Source organism: Micromys minutus (genome assembly GCF_963924665.1).
Source record: "Micromys minutus genome assembly, chromosome: 10".
NCBI lineage: Eukaryota > Metazoa > Chordata > Mammalia > Rodentia > Muridae > Micromys > Micromys minutus.
The window spans coordinates 60,263,048-60,279,475 of NC_137979.1; the positions used below are offsets into that span (position 1 = coordinate 60,263,048).

The window sequence follows — 16,428 nt, forward strand, 5'->3', positions numbered from 1 at the left end:
AGAGGGAAATTGCCCAGAAGCAACCCCCACCCCTGTCAATCAGTCTTCCCCACCCTAATTCATGTCCAGCTGGGGTCTCTGGCAGGAAGGGGCTCAATGGAGAGCGTGTGAACCACAGAGTTTTGAGACCCGGAGTTGAGACCCGGGTACGTAGCCTCTCTGAGCATCGGTTTATTCTGGACCAACAATGCTGCCTTCAAGTTAGCTGGGAAAGGCACTCTTAAAACCACAGCCATCTTGCCTACCACGTTGACCTGCCTTCCTCCTTAGTCCCAACGGGCTGCCCCTGGTCACCCAAGGCCCAGGCCCACAGTCACTTTGACACCCTGGTGCGCCATCCAGGCCAGGCCTTATTTCTCAATCCAGAAGCTAACTGGGAGTCCGGATGAGCGTGTGGTACACCGGCTTGACAATGAGATGGAGATGCAGTGCATTCTCCACCAGGTATTCCGAGTTGCGCCTCTGCAGGTCTGCGTGGGCCAGGAAGTCGCCAGCCTCCTCGCTGCTCTGATGGAAGCTGTAGGCGTGGCGGACCAAGAGGCGGCCCTGATGGCGCGCACCCACCAGCACTGTCTTCTGGAAGCTCACGCCCGCCGCGTCGCCACCGCTGCTAGCCGGCGTGACCACCAGTCGCGGCCTCCCATCTTCGGGGCGCGCGGCGGGCAGCGCGGTGCCCGCGGCGTCCGCGTAGACGGGCCGCAGGCTGACGGGCAGCCAGCGCGGGGAGAAGAGCACGTTCCAGGTAATCCGGCGACCCGCGTCGTGGCCGCTCGGGCCCAGCTGCGTCTGGAAGCTGGTGCTACGATCGTCGCGAGCCGGGTTGTTGATGACCCACGGGGCGCCCCAGGCGGGAGCGAGGTAGTTGCGCGGCAGGAAAGCGCTGCCGTTCACGTGGAAGAACTTGGCGTAGTGCAAGGGCGAGGCGGCGTGGAACTGGTAAGCCTGCAGCAAGAGGTCTGCCACCGCCGGGCCGTGGCGCGCCAGCGCGGCCGAGCGCGCCTGCAGCTGGAACAGCTGTGCGGGCGGGATCATGGGGTAGCGGATGGCGCGCAGCGCTCGCTCGGCCACCGTGGCGGGCGGCCGCGCGCGGCCCAGCCACGCCTCCAGCGCGTGGAACAGCTCCAGTTCGTCCTGTAGCACCAGGTCCGAGCGCTGCAGGAGCTGTGCCAGCAACTCGGGGGTCACGGCGCCCCACTCCGCGCTCCCCGCCACGGCGGAAAGGTTCCAAGCCAGGAACTGCAGGCAGCTCTCGCGCAGAGCATCATCCCCGGTGCTCACGGCGTAGTGGTACCAGCCCACAGCGGGGCCCACGCCTCCCGCCAGGTGCGCACGCATGTAGTCAGCTACGCCTCGCTGCAAGGACGCTACTCGGTACTTGGTGGCCAGCCTATGCAGTGGGATAGCCTGGGCCAGTAGTATCGTCAGCTCACCACAATACAAATACCTGCAAGACAGTTGGAGAGGGGCCCGTTGAGAGTTCGGTCTCCAGTATTCACATTAGGTACCTCGAAAACCATCTGTAACTCCAGACCACTTTTGGCCGGAGCAGGGAACCTATCAACACGTGGCATGCACTCATACAGACACACAAGTTAATAATATGATTTAAAAAAATAAAAATAGAGATAGAAAGATCAGTGGGGCTAAGTCCTGTCAAGGCCACCCACACTACCCCGGCTGGTTTTCCCAGAACCTAGAGGGGACACAGTCATTTTTTTCAAGGAATAAACGGGATGAACGGGCCTCAAGACTTCCTGTGTTTCCCTCTTAAGTTCCCTCCTGGCCTGTTCAGCCATCTTTAGCTTCTGGTGCTGTGGAGATCACACGCATCTCTGACTATAAGTTCAAACGAGAAGGGGCTGCCAGTAACCTTGGTGTCCACAGTCTGGATTTAGATGCCCATCTGACTCCCTCTTTGCCTTTAGACAAGGCAAGTCCTAAGAACCTTAAGAAAGGGGAAGAGCCCACCTCTAGAAGTTGCCACGGTGAGACAGTGAAAAATCTTGCTACAGAGTACTTAGTCAACACATGCTACTTCCGGTTCCCTGTCTGCTTCTCTTTGCTCTCTGGCTTTTCATCTGTCTGGACCCCCCTTTCCCTCTCAGCTATTTTACTGTCCCTGGCTCTTTTACAACGATGCCCCCACCCCAGCCTCATTCTTCCTGACAGTCCCCATTGGCACACGGCACCCCACTTGGCTCTATCGGAAACCCTTCTGTTTTATCCCGCTTCCTGTTGCCTGGGACCTGGAGGTGTTGTCTGGAATCCTGCAGCTACCTCATCTGAGCTGTTAGAACAGCGTTCCCGCCTTACACCATTTTACAAGTCTTTCCCTGTGCCAGAAGAAGCGAGGTGACAGCCCGTTGACCTTTCTGCTCCTTAGCCATTTGATTTCAAAGCCCCGTGGCCATTTAAGGTACTTGAATCTGACTGAATAAGTGTTGTTTCTGTAAGTATTCTTGGCCAGGTTTGGAAGTAGCTCAGAAGGGGCTCCCACAGGCAGGAGGGGACACAGGCCACAACAGGGAGGACAGAGGAATGAGGGATAATGGAAGCCTGTGTTGCCTGTCATGCTAGGACTTCTAAAAGTCACTATAATAACCTGTAAGGCCAGACTTCTGTGACCCTGACGGTGGAGAAGCTGGGGAGCTGAGGACAGGATACAGCATGGTGCCCTTCCCCTGAGTACCTGAGGAATTTGTCAAAGACAGCAGCACAGTCCCGGGGCTCCCGCAGCATCACCTCGCTCTGGTTGCTCAGCAGCTCCCGGAACAGCTCACTGTGTAGCCCCAGCAACAAGCGGTGGGTGTGGAAGGCTCGGACCTCGTCGGTGCCCACAGCCTGTACTCGAAGGACAACATCACTGGCGTTGCCATGGCGCAGCAGGTCCTGCAGTCGCTGGAGCAGCATGTGGGAGTGGTTGATGGAGGTGCCTGCTGCCTCCCCACCCACATCGGCTCTCTGAGCTGCAGCAGGAAGGGACATGGCAGAGCCTGAGAAGGTACCCAGCCTGGTGCTTCCAACTAAGGCTGCAAAGGGACCGACTGGTGACACTGTGGCAGTGTTCGGAAGAACGATGGGGAGCCTAATGAGAGAGCTGTGTGCACACACCAAACACCTGAGTGTCTTTCATGAGCTAGTTCATCCTGAGTGTACACGGTGGCCCCAGGTAGACAGACTCAGGAGTACGTTCTTAGAGGAGTATGTTCTGGTTGGCAAGAAGTCATGGATCAGTTGTTGTTTCCATGAACTTGACACCCCCCCAAGGTGAGGGTGAAGAAAGCCCTGGGTCCCACCTCTCTCGCCCCCTCAAAAACCAGTTAGAGGTGGCACAGCCTTGGGCACTGAGAACCTACATAGCTGCTGTGTGGCAGTGAATGTTCCTAACCCAGTTCTCACACTCAGGAATGCTCAAGGGGCCAGTACAGACATGTAGTAAGCACACACATGAAAGGGTGAGACAGAGTTCAAGGCCAGCCTGGGCTCCAAGGCCAGTATCAGATTAAGTGTCACGGTTTAACAAGACCCTGTCTAAAAGTGAGGAGGGGGGACATCCGATGGCTCAGCTGGTAAAGGGAGCTACTGATGACATGGGTTTGATCCTGGGGACCCACATGGTGTAAAGAGAGAACTGACTCTTGAAAGTTTTCCTTTGACACACACACACACACACACACACACACACACACACACACAGAGAGAGAGAGAGAGAGAGAGAGAGAGAGAGAACGTATTTGGGGGGGGCTCTTGGAGAAGAGGCAAAGATCTGCTGGGGAAGTGATTGACTTATAAGCCCAAGGACCTGGATTCTGTCCCCAGAACCCAGATAAAGATGGGTGGGTCACGCTTGTCACACTAGCACTGTGGAGGCAGAGACAGGTGGATCCCTGAGACTCTCTGGTCAACCAGCTCAGCCTATGCAGTGAGCTCCAGGTCAGTAAGGGAAACTGGCTCAAAATACAAGGTGCATGGCATCTGAGGATACCTTACATTGGCCTCTGGCTTCCACATGCACACACACACACATATACACATGCACATACATACATACACATACATATACACACCACATATGCACATACACATATACAAGCACATTACACAATATACACATGCATTCACACATATACATACACATACACACACATACACATATACATGTACACATACACATCATATACACACATACATATACATATACACACCACCTATACACATATGTACATACACATGCACATGTACATACATATCATATACACCACAAACATATAAATGACACATACACATGCACACATATACACATACATACACATGCATACACTCACATACATGCACACACACAAACCAATTTTCAAAATAGATAAATGCACAGTGAGCAGCTTGGAACCAACCAGGGAAAGAGCTCACAGAGACAAAGAGATACAGCCAGCCCTAAAGACCTCGGTGGGGATGGGCTGTTGGAGCTCAGGGTCAAGGACAGGGCTAGGGAGACCAAAGTGAGACCAAAGCCGGGACAGCAGGCATAGGGTTGCTTTCTGTTCTCTCTCTCTCTCTCTCTCTCTCTCTCTCTCTCTCTCTTTCTCTCTCGCTTTTTGAGATAGGGTCTCTTGAAGCTCAGACTGGCCTTGAATTCATTCTTAGCTGAGGTTGGCCTTGAACTCTTGATCCTCCTCCCTCCTTGTCCCACGTGCTGGGATTACAGGAATTCATCACCACTGCCCAATGAGAAGCACTGCCCCAGCCCAGTAAGACAGTGAGGGACCCAAGGAACTACCATGGGCGGAGCTGTGAAGGAACAGGATTCTAGGGGTAACAGTGTTAAAGCAAACATCTCCCTTCCAAGGAGGCCTGTGTCTTGTGTTCTCAGAGCAGCTATGGGGTTAGATGGGGACACATGCTGAGTTATAGAAAAGACTGCCCCCAGCCAGAGCAGTGCAGGGAGCCTTGCAAACTGAGAAAAGAAAGCAGTTAACAGAAGGGCACCAGCAGGCAGCTTTTGTGCACATACACACACACACACACAGAGTGGGCACAGGGCCTATGTGTGGATTGTTGAAAGGAAGACTCACAAGAGTGAGCATCTGTGTGTGGGAGAGGGAGACCCAGCAAGGGGAAAAAAAAAAAAAAACGGGAGCAGCTGCTGGTGGTGAATTTCCCAGCCCCGCCTCCCCAGCTGTCACTCCAAAGGACCTGAATGCTGATGGTGTCCCCATGCAGCCTCTGCCTGGACCCAGCTGCCTGAGACAATAAACAATAGAGGGTCTTTTTTGTCATTAAGACCCCTGCCTGCTCACCAGCCCCTCTTTCCCTTGAAGGCTGTGTGTCCCTTTCTCTCTGTCCTTGGAGATAACCAGTCTCTCTGTGTTCTCTGGGGCTGGCTGGCTGGCTCCACCTCCTGGACAACCCTATGCAGCTCCCAGCAGAAGTTCTTGCCCCCAACCCTTACCTTTTCCTTACCAGGCACCAGATCTCCGTACTGCCCACTCACCTGCACGAGTGGCCAGTCCCACCAAGGCCAGGATAGCCCAGAAGCTGCCCCAGGATCCAGGCTTGTGGGAGCCTTTTCTAAGCATCTTTGTGCTCTGTCCCTAAGCCCACTGGAGGGACAGTCAAGTCCAGAGCACTCTGATCCCATCCCTCCTCCTTATATAGGATCCAGCAAGGGGACAGTACCCCCTTCCCTCCCAGCCTCCCTCCCCCTACCAGTCTCTGCCATGGATTGGTTGAAGCTGGCCCCTGCTGTTGCCTAGGCAACTACTTAAGCCAGAGTGTGGCAGCCCCAGGGGCTATTGTGCAGGCCTGGGCCCCCAAGGGGAACAGATCCGGACACTCTCCTCCCCCACCTCTCCAGACAAGCCAGCAAAGCTAGCTGCCCCTCTCCTGGGAAGTTTAAAGCTCTCCGAAGAGCAAAGCAAAGGGCTTCAGGACCCCTGGCAGCTACCAACCCTAGGGCCCCAGCCCCCAGGCCCAGCTTCCATCCTGGCACAGAGCACACTTGGCAGTGTCCTGGTGAGCTGGCTGCAAAGGGAGGGCCTGGAAGAGGAAAGGAAGAGCTGGCTCCAGACCCTATCCCTCCCCCACCCCCATTTTAGGGTGGGTCAGTTTTCCTGAGGGGAGGACAAGGACCTTGAATAGGGGTATGGGGTAATGGGGATTAATCTCAGGCTGTTTGTTGAAGAAAGTTCCCTGCCCTGGAAAGGGTGATGGGCCTTCAGAAAATCTCCACAGGGACTGACTGTCTCCCACCAGGGACACTGTACAGTGGCCCTTGTTCTAGGAACACAGCCTGTTTCTCTACCAAGACAGCCCATGCTCACACCTATGCATGATCCCACATTTCAAGGTTCCCTTCCCTAGAAGGTGCCTTTCATCAGCTTCTACCTAAAATCCAGCCTTCCCGTTGCCAAAGTTCCAAGAAGGCATCCAGCAAGCCTAGCACCATAGCCCATGTGTAGAGACTAAAGCAGAGAGCAAGATTGAAGTCTCAGTCAGGCAGTACAGAGAAATGTCCTAAAAATAAAGGCAGTGGAGAAGGGGAGGATGGGGTCTAGAATCCTGTATGTGTGTGTTCATGTCTGTGTGTACATGTGCTTATATGCGTGTGTGTTTGCATTCGTGTGTATGTGTGTGTACACATGGGTGTGGGCATGTATTGTGCACATGTGTGTTCATGTGTATGTATGTGTGTGCCCACACGTGGGGGCCATGAGTTGTGCATGTACATGTGTGTGTTGAGACCTCGATTTTACAGAGAACCAACAGGATTTTCTCCTACTTCCTTGAGAGAGGCACTCCCTTGATGTTGAAACATGGAAGTCAGAGGATCCTGGGAAACTGAGTTTCTCAGAAGCCAGATCCTGCTCTGAAGATGGGTTGAAACTTTTTGCCCTTGCTCTTTGGATTCCAGGAACTAGCTTCATGCGTTGAGTTCCGGCTCTTTCTGGTGCAGAGAGACCCAGCAGCTTCACCTCCTCCTGGAGCCACAGAAAAAGCAAAAATTGGGTCTGGCACCAACATGGTCTGGGTTGGCAGAATCAGAGCTGTCCGGCTTAGCAGAAATGCCTCCCAGCTGACTGAACTATCATGCCTGGTCTTCCTTGTTCAGATGCACCATGGATCCCTGCCAACCCTTCCCATAGATTGTACAACACCTAGGCTCAACTGAGGCAGACAGAACCTATGTGGAACAGGTCTGTCAGCCACAAATGCAGCGTCACACCCATGCACAATGCCCATCAACAGGAATGGTTGTTGCTCAGTAGGCATGCTTCATCCCCATCCTTGGAGACCCCCGTTGGACTCTCTTGATGCCGGTTGACCTGCACTGACATCTTCCATGCACCACTAAGGACCTAGAATTCCCAAGGGCAAGCCTGGGCATTCTGTTTCCTAAGCAAACCAATAGATTGTTATGGATACTCCAAGCTATGATCTATGACTGACATTTTAAGTGTGATGAATCAGGAGGTCCTAGGCTACCAGGAAGACCTTCCGTTCCCCATCGCTGACAGGCTCTTCCCTTGATTCTAACTTTCCTCATCCCTGCCTCTCTTCTGAGAATTTGGAAACCGACTTACTTGATAAAGTTTCCATTGCAACGGTGTATACAAGCATATGTGTGCGTGTGTGTGCTATATAATTCATACATGTCTGTGGTGGGGGTGTCTTGAGACCGGATATGTACAGAAGAATGCTCAGCTTGCACAGTCTTCAAGGTGACAGATGGACAATTTATTCCCTGACATCCATTCCACCACCCCCATGGTCTGGAAGCTCTATCAGTCCTTGAGCACAAGTCCAAAGATCTCGTAAGTAAGAACAGTCCCCACAGAGGAGCCAACAGAGTGTGACTTCCTGTCTAGGGTACATATGCACTGTCTAAGGGACTTGTTTATGTCCAGCTAGAACAGGTACAGCATGGGCATAAATGTTCATACACTCAGAGTAGCTCTTTTTGAAAACTAGGTCCACCCCAATAAATGATCTCCATGTAGCAAGGTATCTCAAGAGGGTCTAGAAGCAACTGGGAACTTCCATAGTCATGGATGGGAAGGATGAGTTTTTGCAAAGGTGAAGAGCAGACTCTGGACACTGAGTTTGAGGGAACATGGAAGAAGGGTGAACCTGAGGCCCAGCCTGACCCAACTTAACAGCCTCCTTACATTCATAATGTCTTCTGTCCAGTCATGAATGGCTCGTGTCACTGGGGAAGAAGTTCCAGGCTCAATACACCCAGTGGGTTCACTAAAGATGAAAGAAAGGCTGGGTGACAAGGAAGCAGGAGGATCAGAAATTCAAGGTCAGCTTCTGCTACATAGAGAGCATAGGGCCAGCCTGGGCTTTAAGGGACCTGCCTCAGAAGGGTAGAGGCAGGCTGGAGAGATGGCTCAGTGGTTAAGAGCACTGACTGCTCTTCCAGAGGTCCTGAGTTCAAATCCCAGCAACCACATGGTGGCTCACAACCATCTGTAATGAGATCTGGTGCCCTCTTCTGGTGTGTTTATGTATAATAAATATAAGAAGAAGGGTAGAGGCTCACCCTTAAGTCACTCACATGCCTGTTCAGCATCCTTGATCATGTCCTTCCCCAGCCAACACAGCCAGCCATCTGACCCACAGACCTCTCTCCCATGGAGCTTCAGCTTACAGTGGCTTCTATTTCCAAGATCATGTGAAGGAGTAAAATAGAACAGTCCTAGGGCAGACAACAGGAGGCACAAACCTGAATTCAAATTTCAACAGCCACATCCGTGGTCCCCACCAACGTGCTGACCTATGGTCTCTGGTCTCCTTGTCTGTTAGCACAGATGGGCAGTTAGCTAAGTGCCCATAAGGATGAGAAATGGTGGAACAAGCCCCACATCCCACACCTGAAATTATTCTGTGTACCTACTGATGACTTTGTGGCCCTGTTTCTGCCACTATCTATGCTATTTCCTGGCATGTCAGTATTGACAGTGCTTTTCCCCTGGTTGTGGATCTTGCAGACCCCAGCTCTTGTTTTATATACCTCAATGCTATTGCTATTGACAAGCATGACATCTCCTGTGGGGCATGAAGGGTCCTGGAACCCACATGTCCCTGAATTATAGCATTTTTCTGTCTAAAAATCTACACCTTTACCTTAAAGGTTCCAAAACAATTAAAAATATTTTCTTATTTATTTTTTTAAGATTTATTTATTTATTTTATGTACACTGTCACTGTCTTCAGACATACTAGAAGAGGGCATCACATTCTACTAAGGATGGTTGTGAGCCACCATGTGGTTGCTGGGAATTGAACCCAGGACCTCTGGAAGAACAGTCCATGTTCTTAACCACTGAGCCATCTCTCCAGCCCTATTATTTATGGGTCTTTGCCTGCATGTATGTCTGTACCAAGTGTTATTGTTTCTTCTAGGCTCCACCCAACAGTTACCTAGCAACAGCCAGTTATGAGCCTGGCTTGCTATAAAAGAACTGTTTGCCCTCCCTCCTCTCTCTTTCTCTCTCCTCTCTCTCTCCCTTTCTATCCTTCCCCATAGTGTGTTCCCAGCCGGCTACTTCTCTTTATTTCTTCATTCTCTGTCCCTTTTTCTCCCACACCTCCTTTCTCATGCCCTAAATAAACTTTATTTTTTACTAGACCGTCATATGGCTGGGAGGGGTGCCTAAGCATGGACCTGTTAAGGTATCTCCTCCTGCTGTATCATGCTACTACATTACAAAACATACCACCATGTGCATGCAGTGCAGTATCTACAGGAGTCAGGGTATCAGATCCCCTAAAATTGGAACTTACAGCTGGTTGTGAGTTCTGGGAATTGAACCCTTATCTTCCAGAAGAGCAGCCAGCACTGTCAACTGCTGAGGCTTCTCTCCAGTTCCTTCCAAGGCATTGTGTGTGTTCGGGGGGGTGGGGGGGGGAAGAGCTATCAGTCATGGTGTTGGGAAAACAAACTCATGTAAATGCTGAGAGCTGAATTTGGGTCTTCTGAAAAAGGTAAATTAAGCCACTTCCCCCCCCCCACATATGATGGATAGATAGATAGATAGATAGATAGATAGATAGATAGATAGATAGACAAATGTAAAGATCCCTTTCACAGGGAGGGACCCAAGGGCAAAGACAGCTGAAGGCACATGTGAAAAGGTGTTCTTTTTAACAAATGTAGCTTCCCTCCTCTACTCTGTCTTCCCCTCACCCCTGATCCAAAGGCTCTGGTTATCTGTGTGGGTCACAGGAGAGCAGTAGTGGAGAACACTGAGCTCTGTCTGAAGAGTACCTAAGCTTCGCTATAATGTTTACAGCCTGCAAAATAAAAATAAAGCAGAGGTAAAATAGGGGAATAGGTAATGCTCCTTGCCCCTCAGACATGATTGACCTTCTCAGTCTCTGACTCACTCCTGTCTCTTAGTTCGGGAAAGTGGAAGTCTGCAGAGTCTTACTGTGACACTCACTTTTTCTGAGCTGAATTCCCAACAGTATGTTTGGAAACCTGTCCTGAGAAGATAGCACTTACTTCAATCTCAATGCTGCTAAGGGGGGCCTGGCAGAACGTTTTAGAATCCCTGTGTGGCCACCAGGGGGCAAGGCTTCGGCAGTGAGAATTAGAATGAGCCTTAAGATCAGCCCATGTTTGGCTCCAGCCCCAAACATGGGATTTACTTCAAGGAGCCCAAAAATGCCTGTTATTCCCGCCACAGTTCCTGGTACATTTCCAGAAACTAGACCACTGTGGTGGCTTGAATGAATGAAAATGGCCCTCATAGGCTCATATGTTTGCATGCTTAGTCCACAGTGAGTGAAACTGTTTGGGAAGGATTGGGGGTGTGGCCTTGTTGGAGGAGGTGTTTCTCTGGGGGTGGGCTTTTTTTTTCCAAAGCCCAGCCCAGACCCAGTCTCACTCTTTGCCTGCTACCTGAGGATCAGGATGTAAAATTCTCAGCTACTACTCCAACATCATGCCTGTCTGCCTCCCACCATAACAATCATGGACTAACTAACCCTCTGAAACTGTCAGCCAGTCCCACTTAAATGCTTTCTTTTATAGGAATTGCCCTTGGTCCTGGTGTCTTCTCACAGCAATAGAAAAGTCACTAAGACAACCATGGAAAGTGACTCCAGGCAGGACCACTGGAGTCTGTCCTGATGCTCATGGTAGGCTGACCTGGTCACTCCTCACTCAGGTGCAGGGAGTTACTCGCCATGGAGTCCAGCGCTGCCAGCACCGGCTGGTGTTTATTTACCAGAGAATGGTGTTCCGGAGAGCTGCTTGACTGCACTACATCCAGGGGAAAAACAGTTGCTGGACCACAGGGTCCTGTGCTCCTCACCCTGCAGGCAGCCTTCTTCAGAGCAGCACAGCACAAGGCTTCTTGCTGGCCTTTGTTCCAACATTCCCATCCTCTGGATATCCTGAACCTCTTCCCACCCTTCCACAGTGGCGTCTCCAGGTGAGCCTCCTTTGAACCTAGCTCCTGAGACCTCTCTGGGGACCTTAGCCCTGCTTGCATCTGCCTTCCGCTAAGGGTCTGTGCTAATCTCTCAGTTCCTGGACACAAATGTCCTTTCTGACAAGCAAGGGTTGGTCATCATGTGACAACCCATAGAATCGGCCCCTTTATCCTTCAGCCTCCCCCAAGAGCCTCAACTTCAGGGTGTGGCTGCCCCCACTGAGTTGTCCAGTTTACCATGGACCCTTGCTCGCAAGGCAGCTGTCCAGATCTAGGCCTGCCTTGCTGCCTTTTCCCTTCTTTTCCCTTCCCTTCCCTTCCCTTCCCTTCCCTTCCCTTCCCCTCCCTTCCCCTCCCCTCCCCTCCCCTCCCCTCCCCTCCCTTCCCCTTTCTTCCCCTCCCTTCCCTTCCCTCTAAGTACTGGCACACCTTACCCTCGGCCTTTCCCTCCTGAAGCCCCCTGCCTAGCAAACCTTCCCTGCCAGTAAGGAAAACCTGTTTTGTTCCTACTGGATTCACATGAGCCTCGACCCAACCCCCCAACCAGGACCTATGACTGGATGGCTGGGGCCCTCCCCCTTCTTTCTCTTTCCCCACCCCCACTTTCCCACTCTCTGTACCAACAGATTCAGAGAGCTACAGGGAGAAGCGTGAGGCCAGTAACTCTTCCTCAGAGAGCCCAGCACGAGAGGCACAGCTGGTGATGTTGCATGGTGCTGTGAAGATCCCAAGGAAAAGCTGCCGGTGACCCGGGTGGGACCCAGGACCTGGAACTATGGGACTTGAAGCACCAGAGACAGGTAAAGTCTTTTCAGATGAGAGAATAATGAGTATGTAGCAAGACAGAGGTCAGGCATAGGAGGTGAGGCTGGGAGTGGAGAGGGTAATGGGGAGGATAGGGAGATGGAAGAATCGGGAGGTGGGAGGGAGGCCCCTCCCCGTCCCACCGCCCCACCCCCACCTGACCCCTCCCCGACCCCAACCTCTTCTCCCCGCTTACATTCAGCAGGAAAGAAAAAGTTGTATGTTTTTTTTAAAAAAGACTCAAAATGTATCTGAGGCGACTAGAGGCCAGTGCAGATGGGCAGGGATCCTAGTTTCATACTAGCCCCTAGACAACTGCACCACTTTACTTTGGGACCCAGTTTCTACAAGGGGCAGTCAGGGTCCTTTGAGCATCAGTCGTGGTAACCTGTGAGGAGGGACACTCTTGGGCTTAGGGAGGGAGCCCTATTGGTCGGTCCTGAGAGGGGCTGGCTGTTACAAGGAACTGAGCAGAGGCTGGGAGCCACCACCCGGTCCGACTCTGCCGGTATCCTCATTAAAGGTGCGGCGGCTCCAGTGCCACTGTGTGTCCACAACTACCACCGGGTAGCCGGTTTCCTTGGTGGCGGGGATAATGATGTGGGGGAAGGGTAGTCGCCACGGCCAATGACTCTCCACCTTGATAAGAGAGCAGACAGGGGGTGGCGGGAGTGAGATTCCATAGAGATAGCAACTGCATTCGTCTGGGTCTGTCCTAGGGCTCTGCTCAGAGCAGCACTGGATAAAAGTTGCCTTGGGGGTAAGGCAGGGGGCTGCTGTCAATCAAAGCCCAGTGAAAAGAAAGTAATCACTGCCACTCTGCCTTTTTATCCTTCCCAGCTGCGCAGCCACAAGCAACCCTGCTGCCTACAGTCAATGGGAGTAACCTGAGATACGACGGTGTGGATGGCCACTGGCCAGAGACCCCAGAGAGGTCGCCCTGTGTGGCTGGCATCATACCTGTCATCTATTACAGTGTCCTGCTGAGCCTGGGGCTGCCTGGTGAGTAGGGAGCCAGGGTCTGGGACCTCAGGCTGAGCCAGAATCGGGCCCCTCCTTCAGCCATTGCCAGTTCTCTCAGGACAGCTAAATCACAGAGGATCGGTGCGTGCGGCACTGTCCAAGGCCCTGTATAGCCGCTGTGCATAGTGGAGCCTGAAGGGGGAAGGGATGGTACTTGTGGGGTGCACTGATGTAGAAAAAGCCAAGTGGGTTTGTTTGGGAGGTACCCCCTAAGTCTAGTAAATAAACCTGGATCCCACGACACCTCTGCTCTGAAGGACATAGAACACCTGAGAAAGACTAGGCTGGAAAGCTAGCATGGATGCTCACCCAAATGAGGCCATCTTGTAATACCAAGTTGGTCCAAGTTGGCCTTGATCTGACAGGGCAAGGCTGACCAGATTTATGCAGCTCGGCAGAGTAAGCTTCATTTTGATATGATTTTTGTTGAGAGGTTTGCTTAAATCCAGCATAACTCAAACACCAGGTCAATGTAGGTGACAAAAAAAAGGACGTTATAATCAAGCCACTACTGATCAGGGCCACAGAGCGGACTCTGGAGCTCAACTGCAGCAGTGGGCTGGACTATCATGGATTATTTAAGCTTCCAAATCATGAACATCTGTGTCAAGTTATATTGCCACGTTTTTCTTCCCACCAATCTGGATAGAAGTCGGTTCCTGGGCCTGAGGACATAAACTTAGTTTAACCCTCCCTGCCAGTAAGATGGAGTTTCTTTGAGATGGCTGGTCTCAGACAACTGTCTCCTTACAAGTTGTCCCTGAGATGTCTGGACTCAGGCAACTGTCCCCTTACAACAGAAGCTGTTCAGCTATGGGGAAGTCCCCAGCTCTCCTAGGGCCTGGGACCTTGAGCTTAATGCCCACCCAACCCCTTGAGTAAATGGAGTCTGAACACAAAATGGCAGTATTTAGTATACGTTTATTTTGCTCATTCCCAGCAATTTGGATTTGTGGTTACAGCGGACAGAACCCAGGACCTGTGGCATGCTAGGCAGATGATGTGCCACCCAAACTATACTTGCAAGCAGTCGAAGGGCCTGGCTGTGGCTCATTTGGCTGTTTGTCTAGCACGTACCAAGCCCTGGGTTCCATCCACCCACATAAAGTGGGCATAGTGGCACACACTTGTTATCGTAGCTCTTGGGAGATACAGTCAGGAAGACCAGAGAGGTTCAAAGTCATGCTCAACTCGACAAGGAGCTTGAGGCCAGCTGGATCTAGGAAGGCAGAAACAGGAAGTACAGGGTCTACCTGGCTACCACGTGCGTTCCGGACCAGCCAGGGCAACTTAGTGAGACCCTGACTCAAAATACAAAGTGAAAAAGAAAGCTAACACACAAGGTCACACTGAAGTAGTCTCACACTTGCCTGGCCCTGGGTTCAAGCCCTGGGTTTAGTTCCCAGTACTCAGTACTGCGGGAAAGGGTAAGAGGGAACCAGAAAAGGAAGGCAGCACTGTCTTTGTAGTGACAGGTGGGAGGAGCCATACAAACATCTCCAGGAACCCACTACTAACACCCCTTCTGATGCCTCTGACCTCTCCCTTCTGTGACATGGGTCTCCATCAGTCAACGTCCTGACTACAGTGGCCCTGGCCCGCCTTGCTGCCAGGACCAGGAAGCCCTCCTACCATTATCTCCTGGCACTCACGGCCTCAGATATCGTCACACAAGTGATCATCATCTTCGTAGGCTTTCTCCTGCAGGGCGCCGTGCTGGCCCGCCAGGTGCCCCAGGCTGTGGTGCGCACAGCTAACATCCTGGAGTTTGCTGCCAATCATGCCTCAGTCTGGATTGCAGTCTTGTTCACGGTGGATCGCTACAACGCCCTGTGCCGCCCCCTGCGCCATCGGGCCGCCTCGTCCCCAGGCAGGACCCACCGCGCTATTGCTGCTGTCCTTAGCATCACCCTACTGACCGGCGTCCCATTCTACTGGTGGCTGGATGTGTGGAGGGATGCAGACCCTCCTAGCACTATGGACAAACTGCTCAAGTGGGCTCACTGCCTCATCGTCTACTTCATTCCCTGCAACGTTTTCCTGGTCACCAACTCTGCCATCGTCCTCCGGCTGCGGAAGAGGGGCCAGAGAGGGCTGCGGCCACGGGTGAGCAAGAGCACAGCCATCCTCCTGGGTGTCACCTCCCTCTTCGCTCTCCTCTGGGCACCCCGCATTTCTGTTATGCTGTACCATCTGTACGTGGCTCCTGTTCACCGGGACTGGAGGGCCCACCTGGCCTTGGACATAGCCAACATGTTGGCCATGCTCAACACAGCGGTCAACTTTGGCCTCTATTGCTTCATCAGCAAGACTTTCAGAGCCACGGTCCGACAGGTCCTCCATGATGTTCACATGTCTTGCACTTTAAAGTCACAGCCCAAAGGAACGGTGGTGGAACTTGTGCTGAAGTCTCTGGGGACAGAGTTATAGAGCTAAAGAGGCCAGGATAGACATCCCAGAGGCCTCAGGGCCACCTGTACAGAGAGAGAGAGAGAGAGACCTTTGCAATTGTTTTGGTTTTCCGAGACAGGGTTTTCCTGTGTAGACTTAGTTGTCCTACAACTTGCTCTGTAACTTCGTCCCAATTGCAGTTTTCTGGGGGAAGAGACAGGTTTCCCCTGACCCACACATCATGCCAGCTGTTGAGGTACCCCTCTGAAGGGGCCTTCCACCTGGGCAAATGTTAATGTGAGATAAAGGGATGAATAGAAGGATGGATGGATGAATGGATGGACAGACATGCACATATTCATGTGAACCTGGCCTGCCTCCCACTCCCTAAACTAGTGGCCTCTGGCTTCCAGTGGTAAAGGTGGAGTCTGAAAAGGAAACTATCAGTGGGCATTGATGGTCTTTCCTGGGTTGTGGGTGCTGATGTTTTTGGCTAAGCAATGGGAGGTGCATAGTTAAGAAACAGAGGTCCCAGTGTCTTAACGCACATTGGGCATCCCAAGGCCTGCCCCAGCCAGAGAGAAGCAACCCCTTTGGTTTCAGACATCCCAATATGATTCTGAATTTCTCCTCGCTCCAGCACCACAAAGGGATTATGAGTCTGGCTTTGTCATTTTTTTAGCCCAAGATACTAGAAACTTAAACTTCCCCGCCGCCATCCCCAAGCCTTGGAAGAAGGTATCTTTTGCACTGGGAGGGAGGCTGGGTGGGT

General features: G+C 52.1%; 2 protein-coding genes across 2 annotated transcripts; one reads left to right on the forward strand and one right to left on the reverse strand.

Moving 5' to 3' along the window:
* Window positions 1-369: 369 nt before the first annotated feature.
* BTBD17 (BTB domain containing 17) lies at window positions 370-5,675 on the reverse strand (the record flags this gene model as incomplete). Its single annotated transcript, XM_080922927.1, has 3 exons — window positions 5,489-5,675; window positions 2,690-2,966; window positions 370-1,444 (listed from the first exon to the last, which is right to left on the reverse strand). The coding sequence occupies exons 1-3, from the start codon at window positions 5,571-5,573 to the stop codon at window positions 370-372; spliced, it is 1,437 nt and encodes a 478-aa protein (XP_080779053.1). The 5' UTR covers window positions 5,574-5,675.
* A 6,538-nt stretch (window positions 5,676-12,213) lies between these two features.
* On the forward strand, window positions 12,214-15,695 carry GPR142 (G protein-coupled receptor 142; the record flags this gene model as incomplete). The annotated part of the gene is made up of 3 exons (XM_080922469.1): window positions 12,214-12,238; window positions 13,083-13,244; window positions 14,836-15,695. 3 exons carry the CDS (start codon window positions 12,214-12,216, stop codon window positions 15,693-15,695), a joined length of 1,047 nt encoding a protein of 348 aa, XP_080778595.1.
* Between the last annotated feature and the right edge of the window lie 733 nt (window positions 15,696-16,428).